Consider the following 20087-nt stretch of genomic DNA (forward strand, 5'->3'; position numbering starts at 1 on the left):
CTCCTCAATCATCTCTGACAGCTAGTGAGTGAGCAGAGCACCTCAATGATGACGGTTTTTTCCAGCCTTGCCTGTGGTAACAACCTCTTTGCCATCATTAGGATTCAAGGGATTTTTTTTCTTCTTCTTTAAATTGGGTTTTAAGTACGTCAAAGAATTTTATCTAGATTTCCTAGTCAGTTCAACTGGTAGAGCTTTTTTCTGCCCTTAATTGAATTACTTATCACTGAAAGTTTAACAACCTCCTTGAAAGTCAGTTGGGAAAGGTAACCGATGGAACAGAACCACATGAACTCTGCTGTTATCAGTTGAGGACCCTACACTTTCACTTCAAGAAAGGGTGTGAAATATGACACCACTGCACAGAGCCAACAGGATAGGAACTATAGATTTTTAGAGCTCTAAGGGGTCGAGCATTTAGTTCAATTCCTCCTTAAGGATGAGAAACTGAGTCAGAGGGAAAGGAAATGACCTTCCAAAGAGCATCAGATGGGTGGAAGAATTGGGCTGGGATTCGGGTTTCCTGATGTTCAGTTTGGACCCTAAAAGTGCCTTGGACGTTAAAAGTTATAACTATGCCTAAAAATAAAGTGGTAATTTGAAACAAAATTGGTTTTGTTTCAGAATTGTTACTCTTTAAGAGAGAAAAAATATCTACTCCTGAGGAAGTAGAGTGTTGGCTTAAATAAACCCTCCTTCTCAACCCTTTTCGTTAATAATTGAACATTTAAATGTCAAAGATGATTTAAGTATTCAGAGGAAAAACTAACATGAAAGAAACAGGTTTGAACCAAAATGTCTTTTATTTGAATACTGAATACATTCTGTTAGGACGTAAGAGTGTGCTAAGAATAAAATGTTTTAAAGAAAAAAATAGCATTGGCAGCAATACAATTAAAATGGAAAAAGTATAATTTCTAATAATATCAAATATAACACAAATGACAAATAGATACATTAGCATTCTGTGAACTCCACTTAAGAACTGCTTTATGTGACAAGTTGTAGTTTAAGCTTACTTGAGACATGAGTATTTGGAATTTTCAAAAAATGCCAAATATATAGAAAATAGACACAGCAAACGGAAGAGCGTATCATGATTCATTAGACACTTTTAATGAAAACAGCGCTTGACAATTAGAAAACAGTTAAAACTTTTGCTTTAGGAAAAAACTACCTCAAACTAATGTTCATATTAGAGGTGACAGTGCTATTTGTGTTTCTAGCATTCCATATTGAAGTTTATCTTTTAAATACAAAAAAATATGCTCTGCCCATTACAGCAGGATGACATGAACTTAGTTTTCTGTTCCTCCAGATGCTCAGAGCAGCAACAAGACAAGTCTCAGGATCATCATGAGGCTGGATTTAAAATAAAACAAAGACAAAGGGAGAGTCACTTTTATCTGGCATAAGACAGAAAGGGCCATGCACTCGCCTGTCCATTGGTGTTACTAATCTTGGCTTGGGGACTCTCCCAGTTCAACCCGTTGGAGGATTAAAATATCCCAGACATAACTGAATTAGCCACTTTAAAATGTTCGCTAAATGAATAAGGAAAAATCAGAACCTGTTGTCCTGAAAACCTTGGATGAGGGTTTATGAGAGAAAGGTTTGGGAAGAAACAAACTTTCAAAAGCTAGTAAAATAAAGCAACTTGAAAAAATAATCAAGGACCAACTTGGGGGAGTTACTAATTTAATCTCAGCTACTTTCTATTAACTGAGGCCACCTTCTGGATGCATAAACCCTACTTCTTTTTTTTTTTTTTTTTTCCTGATGGGAGTCAGGAAAGTCTCACTGTGTCACCCAGGATGGAGTGTACTGATGCAATCTTGGCTCACTGAAACCTCCACCTCCTGAGCTCAAGCAATTCTGCCTCAGCCTCCCAAGTAGCTGGGATTACAGGTGCCTGCCACCACACTCGGCTAATTTTTGTAGAGATGGGGTTGTGCCATGTTGGCTAGGCTGGTCTTGAGGTCCTGACCTTGAGCTCCTGACCTTAAGTGATCCACCCGCCTCAGCCTCCCAAAGTGCTGGGATTACGGGTGTGAGCTACCACACCCAGCCCATAAACCCTACTTCTGATTCTTCCTACCACCAAGTATCACTTTTAGAACAGGGCTATAACTGGAAAGCTGTCTTTTGTAATCACACTCCTCCTCCCCTCCCTGAAAATTCTAGTCACACTAGAATTTTCTAGTGTGACTAGAGTAGAAAAAGTAGTAGTGTGACTAAAGTAGAAAGAGGAACATTAAAATTATTCATCATGCTACCACCCACAGAAAAACACTACTAATAGTTTGAAGTATTTCCTTCCTGTTTTTTTATACACAAACATTTTTTTAATCACACTGTATTTGGTTGTTTTTTATCCTGTTTTTATACCTTACTTATGTCACTAAGATTTTCCAATGCCACCAAATCATTTTTGAAAACATAAAAATGTAATGCTCACTCAATATTCCATTAAATGGACAAAACATTTATTCAAACATCTCCTTACTGGTGAACTGTTAGGTTGTTCCTAATTTTTCAGTCTATCGTGTTTCCATTGGAAATAAAGTTACAATGAACATCAGTCTTTGTGCATATCTCACTGCTTTGGAATAAATTCCAAAAAGTGAAAATGTCTATCGAAGGAAATAAACATGTTTATAGCTTTCAACATATAAAGCTAACTTTCCGGAGAAATTTGTAAAATGTTATCTCTAAATTTTTATTTGGTGATATGCTTAATCTCATGGATAGAATTACTGGATCAAATTAAGAGAAACTTGAGGTGCTCTGTTTATCTTTTAAAAAATATTAAAACTTCTCTCTTAAAAACTCTTAAAAATATTAAATTTCTCTCCCTTAAAAACTTGAAATAACTGTATCACACTGTCACTCTGTCAAACTTTCTAAAAGGGACTGAGTATTAGATTTAAATGAACACATTTACTGTTGCAGATGGGTGAATCCTGAGGAAAAATGAGGCTGAGTTTAGCTCTTTCTTCTGAAAAAGGCAAGTATGGCTTTGTGACTCCGTACTACAGCAGCACTATTGGCCGGGTGCGGTGGCTCAAGCCTGTAATCCCAGCACTTTGGGAGGCCGAGACGGGCGGATCACTAGGTCAGGAGATCGAGACCATCCTGGCTAACACGGCGAAACCCCGTCTCTACTAAAAACACAAAAAATTAGCCGGGCGAGGTGGCGGCGCCTGTAGTCCCAGCTACTCGGGAGGCTGAGGCAGGAGAATGGCGGGAACCCGGGAGGCGGAGCTTGCAGTGAGCTGAGATCTGGCCACTGCACTCCAGCCTGGGTGACAGAGCGAGACTCCGTCTCAAAAAAAAAAAAAAAAAAAAAAAAAAAGAATGTTCACGGGTACATCAATATCAAAGACCCACTGAATCCATGCTATCTTAAGGTTTTTACTGTCATGCTTATTGTAACAAAAAGGACTTTGATCTTTCAAATTAAAATTGATGTTTCCCAAAAATTCAGCACTTCAAAACAACAGCACAGGAAAGTATTGATCAAAATAGCTTTACTTACCTCAAACCTGCAACCAGACCAGCAGGCATTATTTTCTTGGACCTCTTAAATCTCACACCCATTATGGTAGCCAGGAAGAAAGCTGTAACTGAAAACCAAACTAATTCATAAACCAGAGTTTCAAACATGTTATCCATGCTTGTGGGAAAACAGTGGGTACCATTTAAAGCTTTCTAACATTACGACTATAATGGATAGGTACTGAGTTGCCATTGTCCGGAAAAGATAAAGTGCTCTATTAAAACACTTCATGGGCCAGTGGCTCAAGCCTATAATCCCAGCACTTTCGGAGGCAGAGGTGGGCGGATCACCTGATGTTGGGAGTTCGAGGCCAGCCTGACCAACATGGAGAAACCTCGTCTCTACTAAAAATACAAAAAAATTTAGCAGGGCGTGGTGGCACATGTCTGTACTCCCAGCTACTTGGGAGGCTGAGGCAGGAGAATCGCTCGAACCGGGGAGGTGGAGGTTGCAGTGAACTGAGATTGTTCCATTGCACTCTAGACTGGGCAATAAGAATGAAACTCCGTCTCAAAATAACAAAAAACAAACAACAACAAAAAAACACTTCATAATCTACCTCATCAAAAAGGTTTCTGGGTAAACAAACATGTTAAAATCAATTCCTGAAATATCTTCAAAAGAGAAAGACTTTTTTTCTTTTTTTTTTTTTTTGTTGTTGTTGTTGTTGTTGAGACAGAGTCTTGCCCTGTCACCCAGGCTGGAATACAGTGGCGTGATCTCAGCTCACAGCAACCTCCGCCTCCCGGGTTCAAGCAATTCTCCTGCCTCAGCCTCCTGAGTAGCTGAGATTACAGCCACGCACAACCACATCCAGCTAATTTTTGTATTTTTAGTAGAGACAGGGTCTTGCTATGTTGGCCAGGCTGGTCTTGAACTCCTGGTCTCAAGTGATCCACCAGCCTCGGCCTCCCAAAGTGCTGAGATTATAGGCATGAGCCACCATGCCTAGCTAGCTAAGAGTCTTTTTCTAACTAACCTAAATTTCTATTCAAAGAACACTCCTTGAAGGCTAGCACTGAGCTTTATTCAACTTCCCTCAGAAACACTAAGTAGTACACTTGGACCCACAGGACACACTCAATAATGTTCAGTTAACTGAATATGAAGAAAACAGTTAATGTATCTTTTACAAGTAAGATCTGATTAATAAAAAAATACTTAAAAGAAGGCAGACTGGTTTTGTTTTGTAGCATTCCATTTTGGAGAATTTGATGCCTGCAGACTAAATAGTCTAAGCAATAGTATTTTATTCAGAAGCATCATGTCAGCCTTTTTAGAGCTGTGCCTATGAAGGGAGAGGTAGTTTTATGTAAGAGATTAGGACATCAATGCCACAGTTTAAAAACAGCTTTCAAAGAAAAACTGTTTATTGATATAAAAAATAAAATGACTGACAACAAATACTTGTGAACTATTTAAATGCACATCAATAAAAATCCTAATATCACTATATCTGGCTGATACATCTAACATAACCTCATTACTAAAAATATCCCTACCCCCTTATAAAAATGACTAAAGAAAAAAAAAAAAACCCAAATCTCTCTCTCCTTCAAATATAGAACAATTTTGTCTTCATTTATATTTTTTTCCATACATGACCAAGGCACTTTGAATAATAAATCAACTAGAGAAAATGTCCTTGGCATAGTTTTCTAAACCTTCACTGTATATCTCTTTCAAGTGAGATGAAAGTCAAGTGTCCTGGTGACTTTAAACACACAGGTTTCCATTTTTTCTGTGGATATTCTCCCATTAAGCTTAACAAGGGAAGAAACTAAAAAAGTGTCAGCCTTACTTTTTTAGGTTAAGTCTTTTTTTTTTTTTTTTTTTTTTTTTTTGAGACGGAGTCTCACGCTATTGCCCAGGCTGGAGTGCAGTGGCGCGATCTAGGCTCACTGCAAGCTCCGCCTCCCGGGTTCCCGCCATTCTCCTGCCTCAGCCTCCTGAGTAGCTGGGACTACAGGCGCCCGCCACCGCGCCCGGCTAATTTTTTTGTATTTTTAGTAGAGACGGGGTTTCACTGTGGTCTCGATCTCCTGACCTTGTGATCCGCCCGCCTCGGCCTCCCAAAGTGCTGGGATTACAGGCTTGAGCCACCGCGCCCGGCTTAGGTTAAGTCTTAAGGCAGTGCAGAATCTAAAAGCTGTTTGTGAATTAAATGAAACAATGCAAGGCTGTCTCTTTTTTAGTTATTCTCACAACAATGTGAAAACTATGCTAAACATGCATTTAGGAGAGTTAGCAGAAAATCTGAAAATAATTCCTTGCTTTTCGTAATTCAATTTTTCAGGTAACAGGTTTTTATAGAAATATTCTTCTCAGTTGGAAGGCCTGGTAGCAGTAACATCATTTTTTATCAGGTCTTTCTAGAAAGGAGTAAGTGTTGTATTCAGCCTCAACACATGCAGATGGCCATTTGCCATTTGACTAAATATGTTCAGGTATATCTAGCATAGGGTATCAAAAAAGATCACCACCTCCAATGTTTGAGTCTCTGTAACCAGGAAAAAATGCCTTACTTACACAGTGACACTTTTACATCTCGTTTGTCATTGGAGACACGGTAAGCTCCATAGCCAGCCAAACATCCAACAAAAAGACCAGCAATCAAAGATAGAACACCACCTGGGAGGGGAAAAAAACATGGGCTCACAAAGAGAATCCCAAAATGAAAGGAATTCATTCCATTACTTCTAGCATGATACAGGTACCTTCAAATGTATTCCTGCTTGAGCACAGTAACTGGACAAAGCCAAATTAAGAATGGGCCTCTTCATGGATACTTTCTAGGAGATGACTGTTTCCTGCTGAACCCAAACGCAAGGCAGAGGAGCCCTGTGGGCGCAGCAGTGCAGGGGGTCAGATGTCACTTGGGGGAATAAGAAAACCTGCCTTGTGCTGGTGGCTTGGACATTGATTGCATGATCTTGGGCAATTATTTAACTTCCTAAGCCCTTCTTTTTAAATTTTTTCTATTCTCCTTGCCTCCTTTTTATGATGAGGTTGTGATGATAAAAACTAAGATGCAAAGGTATTTTTAGTTTATAGAGGTAAAGACAGAAGTGCTATACAAACCAAGCAATGGTTCCATACTGAATAATTAACAAACCTTCAAGCCTCAAGATGTCAGGACTCAAGGACTAATGGAGGCCCTACCAAGAAAGAGGAAGAACCAGAGTACTGACCCCAGCTACCCAGTCCCTATCCCATGCACCGACCCCACCAGTACACTCCCAGCCCCCAACCCATACACCCGCCCCAGAGCACTGTGACAAACACCAAGCACTTTCTGTGCACTGGACAGTGGGTTACATGCCAGTGACACTATGAATAACACACACACAATCCTTGCTTCATGGAACTCACCCTATTTAGAATCTATTGGGTTAAAATCCCTTGGGGGGATAGGGTCAAAGTATCTCTATTTTTAAAATATCCATTGGAAATTCAAATGTGCAGCCAGGGTTAAAAACCACTGCAGCACATGCATGCATACACATCCAACACACACGCACAACACATAAACACAACACACAAAACACACACAAAACACACACCCAACACACACACAACACACACATCCCACACACAACACACACATATCACACACACAACACACACCACACACACAACACAACACACACCACACAACACACACACACACGCACACACACACCAGAGCAGCATCCTGAATGAGAAGACAAACACGTTAGGTTCTAGTCCTAATTCTTTCACTTGCTGGCTAAAGGACTCTGGCTAAGTCACTTAGCCTCCCTAAGTTTTAGCAGTTGTAAAACAGGGTTAATCATCCATGCCATATATATATATATATGTGTGTGTGTGTCAATCATCCATGACATATATATAAAATGGCTTAGAATGTTACAGTTGGAGATAATGTTAAATTACACATTGTTTCCCCCAAAAGCTATTCTTCAAACATGGTAAGATGATCTTTTAAAAAACATACATCTGGACAGGTCACTCTCCTAATAAAAAACCCTCAGTGCTTCCCAAAGCTCTTAGGAAAAATAATCCAGTTTGCTATATTGTGGGAACCCTGGCCTTCTTTCAGTTCTCTGAATATACCAAACTCTATTCCTCATGGCTTTTAGACATACTGTTCCTTGTGCAGACTGCTTGTCTCTGCACTTCACTTGGCCAAGTGCAGCTCACCTTTGGATGTCTGCTTCAGTGTTGACTTCTCTGACCCACCATTCTGAACGAGGACCCCCATCATAGTCTTCCACTATTCCTGATCATACGTTTATATGCTGTTCATGGATTGAATGTCAGTCTGCCCTTACCCACTTGTGAGCGCCATTCTTTTTTCTCATTGCTGTTTCCCCAGGGGGAGACACAGGGCCAGGTACATAGGAGCACTTGATATATACTGATTTAATGCATCCCTGTTATGGGTCATGTTCAAGCAGAAGATACCAGATAAGGATATTGTTAAAGAGATTAAAATATTTTCTGAAATGCACAACTAGGTGACCATTAAGGTGTTTTCCCACCTAGAGATTCTATGATGCTCTTTTCTGTATACCCTGAAGATTTCTGAACTGTTAGGATCACCCCATCCCACCCTCCCCACCACCACCATACACACACACTTAAGTATGCGGAGAAAGTGGCAGTGTCTACACTTCAGTCTTGATGAGATCAGACAGCAAACAGCAGAGGCAGGCTCACCGGCAGCAAGAACCAGGAAGGTTCTTGAGAAATTTCATCTTGCCTGAGGAAGGTGGCAGGACTATGAGCTGTTTTACAAGAAAGCCATGCTATTGGAAGGAAGCAAAGATCCTGAGAACAAGCTCAGTACCCCACAGTGGGGGCTACAAGAAAAGCAGCTCTAAACTCTTTCCTTCCCACTTCCTGGGAGGCCTGATCTGGGTGGGGCAGTCTTGGAAGAGGAGTTTTAAAAGGAGTTGAAAGATGCCTCTGGGAGCTTCCCTGCAGGTGCTCTTGTGGTCCTCAGAACAGCGGCCTGCCCAGCAAGCACACCTGAGCCTCTCTGGAGGGATGGCTGTGTCAGTGCCCTTCCCTTCCACTGGAGTAGGAAGGTGTAAGGTCTGGTCCAGCCCTAGTGTGGGAGAAGGCAGGGAATGCCATCTGGCCCTCTTTCGCTCTGGGCACTCAGTGTTACCTGGCCTAAGAAGAGCCTCCATATCATAGTGTCTTCCTGGTCATCCACCTCTCTGGAGACCTACCTGGGAGGAGGGGAGAGCCCAGGCAAGCACAGTGGTCAGCATCCTGTGTCCCGCCACTGGCTCCCCTCTCTCCCCACTGTACCCCCACCAAAATAAAAATCTATCAGCTTCTCCCTTTAACCCCACTTGTGTCTCACAGCTGGTCTAGTTTAGGATTTAGATACATCCATGTCCTCCCACCAAATACCATTTCAACATCACATCTTTCACCCACCCAAGATTATTCTCAATAACTATCCTGTAGAAGGGTCTCCTGGCCCAGCTACATAGGACTCATACCTAGGGAAGCTCTAAGTCAAAGGAGAGTTAACTCACCTTACACACACATTCTAAGACATTTGGGCCACTGGCAGCTTAGAACATAATATAAAACTAGAGTACAAAACTAGAAAAAGGTATTATGCCTCATTGGTTCACAGACCACCCACTGGCAGGGCAGTAGCAGCAGAAAAAAAAAAAAGAATATTAAAACTTTATTCTATGCCAGGCACCATGTGAAATGTGTACCATGCATCATCTTATTTAATCCTAACAGATTAATTTACAGGTGAGGAACTGAGGCCCAGATGTTGAAACACCTCACCTGAGTATCAGTGCTAGTAAGTGGTAGTGTCAAGACTAGAATGCAGGAATGCTTGATTCTGTGGCCCGTGCTTTTACCTCACATTATACTACAAAGTGAGCTTCCTTGTGAACCCATAATACCCTTGGGGGCTTCCAGGATCACTCAGTGGGGGGCTCTTGCAGGAGGCCAAGGAACTATATTGTGCAGGTGGACAACAGCAAGCCCTTGAAATCAGAGACCTCACAGCTAATGTAATTTCATTTGTTCCCACCAGCTGGTAAACACTGAAGAGATGTGAGTTAGAGTAAAATGATTCCTTCCATTCCAACACACACACACACACACACACACACACACACACACACACTCTCTTTCTCTCTCCCCCCTCCGCCCACTGTCTTTCTACCTCTCATAAAGACAGGCAAAAATGCCCAGATGTTCTTTTCTATTCTGTAATAGAAGTTATTTAGACATTGTCTTTGACAATGAAATTCTTTTTTTCAAAAACAATCTTATCAGCATTTTAAACTGAGTCCTCTTTAAAGTAGATTATGAAACGTCAACCTCTGAGTAGTTGGTTTATAGGTCTTACTTTGGTGCCATTATCTTTTTCTTCTTCAAATACATACCTCTAATACATACATTAAGATGGAAACAATGAACAAAAATCCAAGATGAATTATAGGCTTTAAGGAATCATAGATGATGGTCATTTCTACCCTGCCAGCCCCCCAGCTATAAGAGCTATACTGTGCTTCTGGTCTTTGACTTCTTAGCAGCCTTTAATGAAGGAAGCTAACTGGTAACCATGCAGACCTGGCTTTTTCACTCAAATTCAAGTCAACCACTGCCACAAATACAATACCCTTTGAAATAAAAAGCTTCATTTAAAAAATTTCATTAAAATGTAAGAGACGGTTTGTCAGAAAGACGATTAAAGGTTGTACATATATATATATATGAAACATAACTAGGAGACATCATGACTATAAATGATTCTAAAATAAAAGTAAGATAAAAAATCTTGACCTTTCCTTTTTCTCCATAAAAACCCTTTAATTGATTACCTCAGTTTTTTTCCCCCTCTTTTGGACAAAGGTGAAAAGACAACTTTGGATATGATAATTGAATATTTAACAATGCTTTCATTGCAACACACAGGATCAACAGAACTCAGTTTTTTGGTATCACGATTATGTAAAGCAAAAAAAAAAAAAATCCTTATTTAATAACAAGCAATGGTCCTGAGGGAAATTAAATCAATTAACTATGCAACTGATAATGAAGTGAAGTGAAAGTTTTGTGGTGGAAAAGAGGCCCAGAACCCCCAGGTTGGAACACTCTGTAATGCCCAACCCCACGGAAGCCTCTTCCTTTCATGAATCCCTTCCATGACACGCTGGTCTTCAGCCACCTCTAAGGCATCTTTAGCTTCTCATCCTACTTACAGACCCTCAGATGACCTAGCACAACCTCCAAACCCCCCACTAATTCCCTTTCATGAATATTTGGGTTAGGCTTACCTCTCCGCTTATATCCAAAAATGCTTCCAAATGTCACGAGGGCTGCATAACCAAAACCGATCAGGTCCATTGGCAAGGTTGCAATTCTAAAGCAAGGGGAAAAGGACAGATTATACAAAATAAAAAGTTTTGGGGACGGAATGTATCTAAAAATGATATGCTTATATGGTTTGGCTGTGTGTCCCCACTCAAATCCCATGTTGAATTGTGATCCTGAGTGTTGGAGGTAGGGCCTGGTGGGAGGTGACTGGATCATGGGGGTGGTTTCTAATGGTTTAGCATCATCCCCCTAGTACTGTCTCATGATAAAGTTCTCATAAGATCTGGATGTTTGAAAGTGTGTAGCACTTCCCCCTTCATGCTCTCTCCCACTCCTGATGCCATGTGAAGATATGCTTGCTTCCCCTTTGCCTTCCACCATGACTGTAAGTTTCCTGAGGCATCCCCAGCCACACCTCCTATACAGCCTGGTTGAGTTGATTAAACCTCTTTTCTTCATGAATTACCGAGTCTGAGGTACTTCTTTAGAGCAGTGTGAGAATGACTAATACAAAGGCATTCCACAGAATTACAGAAATTAATTTCTCTAATCTACTAAAGAAAGGGAAGTTCAGCCAGGCATGGTGCTCACGCCTGTAATCCTAGTATTTTGGAAGACCAAGGCAGGCATTTGGCTTGAGCCCAGGAGTTTGAGACCAACCTGAGCAACATGGCAAAACCCCATCTCTAGTAAAAATACAAAAAATTAGCGGGGTGTAATGGCAAGCACCTGTGGTCCCAGCTACTTGGGATGCTGAGTTGGGAGGACTGCTTGGGCACGGGAGGTTGAGTTTGCAATGAGCCATGATTGTGCCGCTGCACTACAGCCTGGGTGACAGAGTGAGACCCTGTCTCAAGGGAAAAAAGAGGTTCAAACTTCACCTCTCCCAACCCTCTACTATCCCCTTCATCCTCATCACTGTTAAGCACACTCCGGGGGATACCTCAAGCTGATTCTCCTCTGCCTGTCTTCAAGATCTGCCATACTCTCAGCTGTTTAATTCTTTCTACTTCCCCAAATAAAACTTCTGCTCTGGTCAGCCAGGTCTCTTCACTGAACCGTGACACTACAATCTTCACTTTTCACTTTCCTGCCTGAAATGTCCTCCCTCCCTGTCCATCCCCAAAAGCCCGACTATCCCCTGTACCCCACCTCCCTTTGAATCTTCTTCCCTGACTTCTACCCTTATTAACTACCTCCTAATTTCCTTAACTCTAGCCTGTATATCAAAGTCATCTGGTGCAAATGGCTTCTTCCTCCTCTAAATTCCTTAACTTCCACAACTCCATCTTGTAATTCTTTTATGTTTGTACGGATAGTAGTCCTCTCATTCTTTACAGATGGATGTCTTCTTAGAGATTGAATAATTCAGTTTAAACAATGGCTTTGTCATTAGTTTCCTTGCAAGACAACTCTTCTGTGGTAGCAGAGACATCCACACTTAATCAATGGCAAATCACTAGAGAATACAATATAGCCCCAGCATGAAGTTAGATGGATGACAATGACATCCTACTGTGCATCATAGCAGCAGCTGAAACATACCCAGTAGTGAGAAGTCCCACTGAAACCCTGCCCACAATTCTCTCAGATGCAGTAGATAGTGTGTCAGCCACAGGCTAGAGATGTGGCTACCAGGCCTCAGACCATGCCCCTCCCTCACCCTGAACTCTCCCTGCAAGTTAAGAGAATAGATGAAAAGAGTTCTAGAGTTCCATACAGCTTTTTAAGGTCTAAGATTCCTAGTGGTGCCTTTATTTCTGAGCTTTCTCACATCTATATTTCCTTCACAGGGAAGGTAATTATCTTTGTAAATATAAGGAATGGTACATGAGATTCCTTGCATATTTTTACAATTTTCTCATTGCTTATCATTTAGGTTAATGGGCCTTTTATCTCCCACAGCAACTGGTAACAAATTAATGTAGAAGAACAGAAAAACGGGCCGGATGAGGTGGCTTACCCCTGTAATCCCAGCACTTTGGAAGGCAGAGGCTGGTGGATCACTTGAGGTCAGGAGTTCAAGACCAGTGTAGTCAACATGCTGAAACCCTGTCTCTACTAAATATACAAAAAATTAGCTGGGCATGGCATGATGGTGCATGTCTGTAATCCCAGCTACTCAGGAGGCTGAGACAGGAAAATCCCTTGAACCTGGGAGGCAGAGGTTGCAGTGAGCTGAGATTGTGCCATTGCACTCCAGCCTGGGCATCTCAAAAAAAAAAAAGAAAAAAAAGAGAAGAAGAAGAAAGAAGAAGAAGGAAGAAGGAAGAAGAAGAAGGAGGAGGAGGAGAAGGAGGAGGAGGAGGAGGAGGAGGAGAAGGAGGAGGAGGAAGAAGAAGGAAGAAAGAAGAAGAAGACGATGACGACGACGACGACAAAGACGAAGATGAAGACGAAGAAGAAGAAAAGAAGTTTTGAGCTGATCTCAAAGTCATCAACCAGAACTTACTATGAGGAAGGGTATGGGGGAGGGAATCTCAGGCACAGGAGATGACAGCACCAAAAAGGAGGCAACAGTAAAAAATGCTCAGCATCTACAGGAAGGAGAACTAAAACAGGAGAGTTCATCTGTGCCCGAGAGGTGGTACAGTAGGATGTAACATGTAGGGAGAAGCTGGGTCCAAAAACCGTTTGCTGACTGAATGATGGCTAAACAAATAATAATAAGAGAGGTTATAATGTTTTTGATCAATTACTATGTGTTAGGTGCCATTCTAAGGCATTCTAGGTGCCTTGCATGTATCAACTCATGTAATCATGACCACACCCTATGGTATGTACTATCATGATTACCCTCATTTTCCAGATGAGGAAACTGGCGCACAGAGAATGCAAGCAATGCCCGAAGGTTATACAGCAAAACAAAGATTTCTGACTCGGGGAAGTCTCAGTCCTAACCACTATGCAACATCACCTCCGGTAACTGAGTTAGCTGCTGAAAAAAGTGAATATGTAAACCAAACATGTTCTTCAGAGTTTTCAATTCTGGATCAATCACATGCTCTTCACAGCTTAAAGTTGTGACCACGGGGCACTGTGTTCCATCTGGTAACTTACAATGTTCAGCCCCATGAACTTCTCATGTTTGGTCCTACTTACTACTTTCTAAAGGAGCTAACCATATACTCTAAAGTATGCTTACCTTCAAACCTGACACTGCCACTTACTAGCTGTGGAAACTCAATAACTCAGTTTCTCCAACTTTAAAATAAGGATAACAAAAATATCTACCTTATAGGATTGTTCTGAGAATTAAATGAGTTAATACTATAAAGCACTTAGAACAGTGCCTTGCACATACTGAGCACTCAACAAATATTAGCTGCTCCAATAATAATGATTCTTCTTCTCATTCACCCTGACATCTATTTTGAGCTTGACGTGTGTAAGGCTATTACTATTTCAGCACACTGAGAAAACTGAGGTAGAGTGAATTTATGATTTACTTAACGAATCATATCATAGTATCGTAACATATATTTGTACTCAATTCAACTTAACAGCTATTTATTGAGCATTTTCTTTGTGCAAGGCAGCAGGAAGCAATGGTAAGTGCTTAGACATGGCCTTGGTCCAGTACAACACAGCTGTAGGAGGCAGATGTGTGAATGAGCCCTAAGAGGAGAGGTGTGGGTACCATAACAAGGAGTGGCACCCAGCAAGGACTGGGAGCCTAAGGAAGGATGCCCAGATAACACAGGGTTCCAGCTGGGACCTTGGAGAGATGTTGTGCCAAACCCCTATTAACCTCAATAAGGAAGGCAACAGGTTCAAGAGGCCAAAAGAGACCCAGAGCCAGCAAGTGAGACATGGGGTTTCATTAGGGGCTTTCATACAGAGGAGGGAGTCCAGCGGCGGTGAGCTGGGCAGGAAAACAGCCGCTTGCAAACATCATGCAATTTACGTAGCATTTTCACTTAACACCCTCCCCTCAATGACCTCCTCCTGGCAACCTTGATTTAACTCAAAATTCAAGGCCTCAATTCCCCATATGGCCCCTGTTCTATGGGACAGGTGGGGCAGGGCTCAGATGTTCTTCATAGACAAGAAACAAATCTCTGGGTTGGGCAGGCCTGGGTTCCCTAGTTCAGAAAACGCATTCAGGTTCATCTGCCACACAGGGTCATTCTAAGGGTATGCTTTAATTATTGCTGTCAGGTGCATTTACCCTACAGGGGAGCATAAGTCAAGTGAAGAGGGTGGCAGGGAAGGGTGTTCCTGGCAGAAGGGAGCGTGTGTGCAAGGCCCTCATGGCACAAGAAAGCATTTCTCAAAATGAAAAGTACAAGGGGCTTGTGAAAAGAGAGGGAGCTGGTGAGAAAGACAGGGCTGTACACCCACATAAGCCCTGTAAAGGGAGTCTGGTTCTGTCCTAGGGGCAGAGAAGGATCACCAAAGGGAGCCTCACAATCAGATTTAAATTCCAGCAAGCACTTCCCAGTTGCAGTAGTGAAGATGGGTGGTGAAGTCAGGCAGGGAGATACATCGGGAAGCTGTTGCAGTAAAGTAAGCAAGAGCTTAGTTGATAAGGGTAGGCTTATCTAGAGAAATGGCAATGAGAATGGAGAGAAGGTGGACAGATTTCAGAGGTTCAGGAGGTAGAGTCAGCAGAATTGAATTCGAGGAGGGAAGGGAAAGTCAAGGGTGAATCAGAGATGACTCACCCCTAGGTATCTGGCTCAGACCATTAGGAGAAGCAGGGAGTCAGGGAGCCTCATGTTATTCTCTGAGACAGAGAACATGGGAACAGCAGCAGGTGTGCGGGGCGGGGAAGAGGGAGGTGGTTAGGAATGATGGGACGTGTTTGGAATGTATTCAGTCTGAGACGCCCAACACACAGGAAAACACCATTACATACAGATCTGAGGCTTATGAGAGCACTTTCATTATCAGGTGTAACTTTTAGACCTAATTGTCTCCTAAAGCCAAGTAGCTGTTGTGAAAATTAATTCCACTCCATCCTGAGCCTCCCAGCTCTTCCTGCGATCTTCTCTTGAGGATCCATACTCTTTTACTTGGTTGGGATTCTCTCGCCTCTCAGTCAGCCAAGCTCCTTGAGGGCAAACCGAGGGTGCACAAGGCAGGTACTTAAAATACTTGTTAAATGAATAAATGAGTGAGTGAACCAAAGGAACAGCTTCTGCCTGAAAACATTCTGTAACTGATCTACCCAATACAGCTTTATTGCCAGGAAACAGGCAGCTCCTTAATCTCCTTAGTGAAGTGGCTGTTGTTCTAAGGAGGCAAAATAAATCTACTCCCAATGCTTGTAAGAAGGTTCTGTTCTCAGAGAGGATATTCAGACAAAAGAATCACCTTTTCCATGACGGAGCCATGTGGCCAGGCCAGAAGCACACATTAAAGCCAGAGGCTGTGTTAACATGAAAGGGATAAGGTGGGAGAGGATGTGCACAGCACATCACACGCTCTCATCACAAATGCGATGCTCAAGCCTTGGAAGGGCTAGAAAGCATCTTGGATGCAATGCAGCAAAACGATTTACTATACTAGGTACAAAACAAGGCCGACCGCCCCAAATCCTCCAAAATTTGGAGAACTAAGAGATTTTCAGTCAACTGTTATATAAAAAGCATTTTCACATGCTAAAGATATAACAGTTACCTACCCGTGAGCTCTTGGAGGGCACAAAAGGCACATTTTCGAGTGGGGTCTGGGTAGTGCTGGGAAAGTTAAAATCCTGCCAAGCATTTTGCAATGGTCCATGAGCCCACCCCACCACCCCAGCTCCAGGAAGGGAGGAGGCAGCATAGGTGGGATATTTAGGGATACCAGAAGGCAAAAACTCGGGAAATTCCCAGGAGGAGGAGAAAAATGATACCGGGGAGGTAAGACCGATGGCCTGCAAAATCCCCTCAAGGCCCTCTGCATCATCGTTTGCTGTACAGGTTTGGCGCGGGGGAGGGGATGCCCGGTAAGCAACGCCCCTTATATTTCTGCGGTTCTGTAAGAAAATTCAGAGCAGGAAGGTCTCCATTGCGGGATGCACAGCTCACCTGCAGCCCCGAGCCCTCACTGCGGCTGAAAAGACAGAAGTCTGGGGCTAGCTGCCGCCACTCGAGGTACCTGGAATCCGGAAGCAGTCTCCGCGCCAGCGCTGTCCCACCCAGCGCCCAGCAGTCTCGCGCTGAGCAGAGGCCGCTCCCTGCCGGAGACGCCCTCCCTGCCGCGCGCATGCGCTATGTCCCTTCTAGCCTTGCAGGGCTCTGCCCTGTCCATTCCCTTCGGCTGAATCGGGTCGGCCTATAGGTCAGGCAAACAGGAGGCCCTGCGCTGCGACATCCCGGCGGTAGCCGGACCCGTTGCTCCGTCTATCCTACCTTCGGCCCTGTCCTGGAGCCAGGGCTGGGGTTTCCTGCCTCCCGCCTGACGGAGCGGGACTGGCAGGAAGCGTATCTGCATGTAGCCAAGATTATAGAAGGCGAAGATTTTTAAGTTAACTCCATTCATCATTCAAGGGACATTTCCAGAACCTCTAAAAGGCAACGCGAGGTCTCCTACACACCCTCCAGCAGATTGTCCCCATTGTCAGTGGAGGGAGCTAAGGTTCAGTGAGGTCCAGTGACTTAGTTGTCCCAGGTCAGAATCCAAGTTTGCCTGGTTTCAAAGCCCAAGCACCCTTCATTACACTATAGGATCATCTAAATGTGGTTGGGAGATCAGGATCCTAGTTTTAAACTTCAGGCCCAGGATTTGCTGGGCTTAGATATCTACAGGGAAAGGTATAAATTCCAGAGTTGGAAAGCACTTAAAATCTTGCCTAATCCAAGGCGATCTGCTCAATCCTAGGAATGAACCTTAAAATGACTTTTTTTTTTTTTTGATACAGGATCTCAGTTGATCGCCCAGGCTGGAGTGCGGTGGGGCCATCCCAGTTCACTGCAACCTCTGCCTCTTGCCTCCTGGGTTCAAGCGATTCTCCAGCCTCAACCTCCGGAGTAGCTGGGATTACAGGTGTGTGCCACCTCATCCAGCTAATTCTTTATTTTGTTTGTAGAGACGGGGTTTCACTATGTTGCCCAGGATGGTCTCGAACTCCTGAGCTCAAAGCAATCCTCCCACCTCTGCCTTGCAAAGTGCTGGGATTACAGTTTAAATTGACTTTAAATTATGCCTCTCTGTAGCAACTTATCATCTTATTCTTCTGCCCTCTTGATTGAATACAGAACTCCAACCCTCTTCCTTATGTAACAGCCCTTCGGAGATTTGAAGAAGGCTGTCACAGTGAAGTAGCTCTAGAGGTTCTGTGTCACTGAGAATTACAGCAGAATTCCTCAGAATAAAAGAGGAAACTCAAAAATTAAATCTTGTGAAGTTTGTTTGCTACATCTATTCTTTGTGCGTAAAAGTGCTTCAGGGAAGTAATATAACTACATCTAAGTTATGAACGTCTGAGTTGGTCCTGGGGAATTAATAGAATTCCTGAAGAGTCACAGAAGAGTTGATGGCAACGCACTGGAATGTGGCGTGGAGAAAGTGATAGCCTGAAATTTGGTTCTGAGTTCTCTCAGCACTCCTTTCCATCCCCTTCTATGTCCATCCTTACCCCAGCCTCCTCCCCTTCTCTCCTCACACTCTCAGAACACTTATCCTATTTGGAATAAAACTAAAACCCTCTTGGAATACTTCAGCATCTTCATCTGATGTGACCTGGGTAAATAACTCCCCTCTGGACCTCAGTGCCTGGATTTAAGATAGGCCAAGACTAGATGCTCTCAGATCCCTTCCACCCTGCCACTAGCACACTCGAAGCTGGAAACAGCCTCATGATATTCCTACTCAAGGCGTGTCACCTAAACCTAAAGAAAAACTTTGTATATTATGGGAATTGCATACCCTTGAATATGTGGGAACAGGATAGTTCTTACGCAAAGGGATCACTGCCCTCTCAACTCATAGGCACTAGCTATTGCCTTCTCCAGCTGATGGAAAGGCTGCAGCCCAGGTAAGGATGCAGGAAAGCCTATTCCCCTTATCCATTTTGTAAAGCTTTCTATGCATGATCTGCAGCAGAGACTCTTAACTTTCAATGTGTCACCAACCCCTTTGGCAGTCTGGAGAAATGCACAAAATACAATACACAGGATTGCAAAGGAAGCCAATTTTATTGAAATGCAATTTTTTTTGAAATCAAATTGTTAGACATTTAAATCTGTCATATAATAGATGTGTTTCTTTATTAACATATTAAAGATTACAAGACCTAGGGGTTGGATCTAATTATTACCATAATTTCAAAGTGGTGCTGTACGTAAATATTTTAAGATATCTGTAACATGGATATCTGTGATTCCTAGTGACGACAGAGACACAGGTACTAATACTGCTGTGGTTTGTTGCCTATTTTCCTGATGGAAAGAAATGAAAACTTTTCTCCATTGAAGTTTTCAGATTTCCTGATTTCTATCCTCTGGCCCCTTTAGATTCACAGTTTCCAATTTAAAAACTCCCAGTCTATAGTAATGCAAGTTTTCATAAGTTGTACATAGGTGGAATCAGAGAAAGGGAAAGAAGGCGAAGAGCCTCACTGACTGGCTGCTAAGGCAGGGCCTCACGGGATGGTTACACCCTGTGGATCTTGAGCCTGCTCCTCATTTTCAAATGTTCAGAAACTCAGTTTGTCTCAGTTCTTCCAGGGGCACCCTGGCTTTTGAGAGACAGATTCATAAAAATCAAAGTCACAAGGGACTTACTGATTTTTTTAAGGCCCACTTCAGATTCTGGATTTTTTTCTCCTTTCAGATCCCAAACAATGTCAAAGGACATTATTCTTGTCCTTTGAAAATATGGTCTTATGGCAGGCCAACATTTTAGCATCTTTTCTATGGCTCGCTGCAATGACAGCCATCTTGTAGGCACACATCTAAAGAGGTTATCACCTTCCATTTCTGTGAAGTCAAAAATCTCCTTAAGTGCTTCAGCACTTTTTGAGGAAATTGAAAAGTAACCAAAAGCTTTCATTATGAAAGTCTCAATATCACATTTAAGCAACTCACATCCCTTTTTAGCAGTGCTGTATATAAGATGTACAAGGCATTGAATGAATAAGATCTTTTCATTTTCTTTGGTAAGAAGTTTATAGACTGAATAGAATTTGCCAAAATTTACATCTGTACTGTCTGACAAATATGCAGATAGATGAGCTAAGTCTAGTTTGTAT

General features: G+C 42.6%; 1 protein-coding gene across 3 annotated transcripts; it reads right to left on the minus strand.

Moving 5' to 3' along the window:
* Positions 1-784: 784 nt before the first annotated feature.
* LOC105490859 (transmembrane protein 14A) lies at positions 785-17084 on the minus strand. 3 transcript variants are annotated; one of them, XM_011756828.3, is made up of 5 exons: positions 16994-17084; positions 10867-10952; positions 6089-6190; positions 3539-3626; positions 785-1362 (listed from the first exon to the last, which is right to left on the minus strand). In XM_011756828.3, the coding sequence occupies exons 2-5, from the start codon at positions 10934-10936 to the stop codon at positions 1323-1325; spliced, it is 300 nt and encodes a 99-aa protein (XP_011755130.1). In that variant the 5' UTR covers positions 10937-10952; positions 16994-17084; the 3' UTR covers positions 785-1322. The 3 variants fall into 3 exon arrangements, with proteins under 3 accessions (XP_011755130.1, XP_011755132.1, XP_011755131.2); XM_011756830.2 differs by having other exon boundaries at positions 16924-17078; XM_011756829.3 differs by lacking the exon at positions 16994-17084 and adding an exon at positions 16749-16832.
* Between the last annotated feature and the right edge of the window lie 3003 nt (positions 17085-20087).

Source organism: Macaca nemestrina, chromosome 5 (assembly GCF_043159975.1).
Source record: "Macaca nemestrina isolate mMacNem1 chromosome 5, mMacNem.hap1, whole genome shotgun sequence".
Classification (NCBI taxonomy): Eukaryota; Metazoa; Chordata; class Mammalia; order Primates; family Cercopithecidae; genus Macaca; species Macaca nemestrina.

Coding starts and splice junctions, on each gene's coding strand:
- LOC105490859 (XM_011756829.3), bottom strand. CDS start 16,801: ATGATGCAGAGGGCCTTGAGGGGATTTTGCAGGCCATCGGTCTTACCT. Junction 10,953..16,748: donor CCATCGGTCTTACCTCCCCG/GTATCATTTTTC, acceptor CCCTTGCTTTAG/AATTGCAACCTTGCCAATGG. Junction 3,627..6,088: donor AGATGTAAAAGTGTCACTGT/GTAAGTAAGGCA, acceptor TTTGGTTTTCAG/TTACAGCTTTCTTCCTGGCT.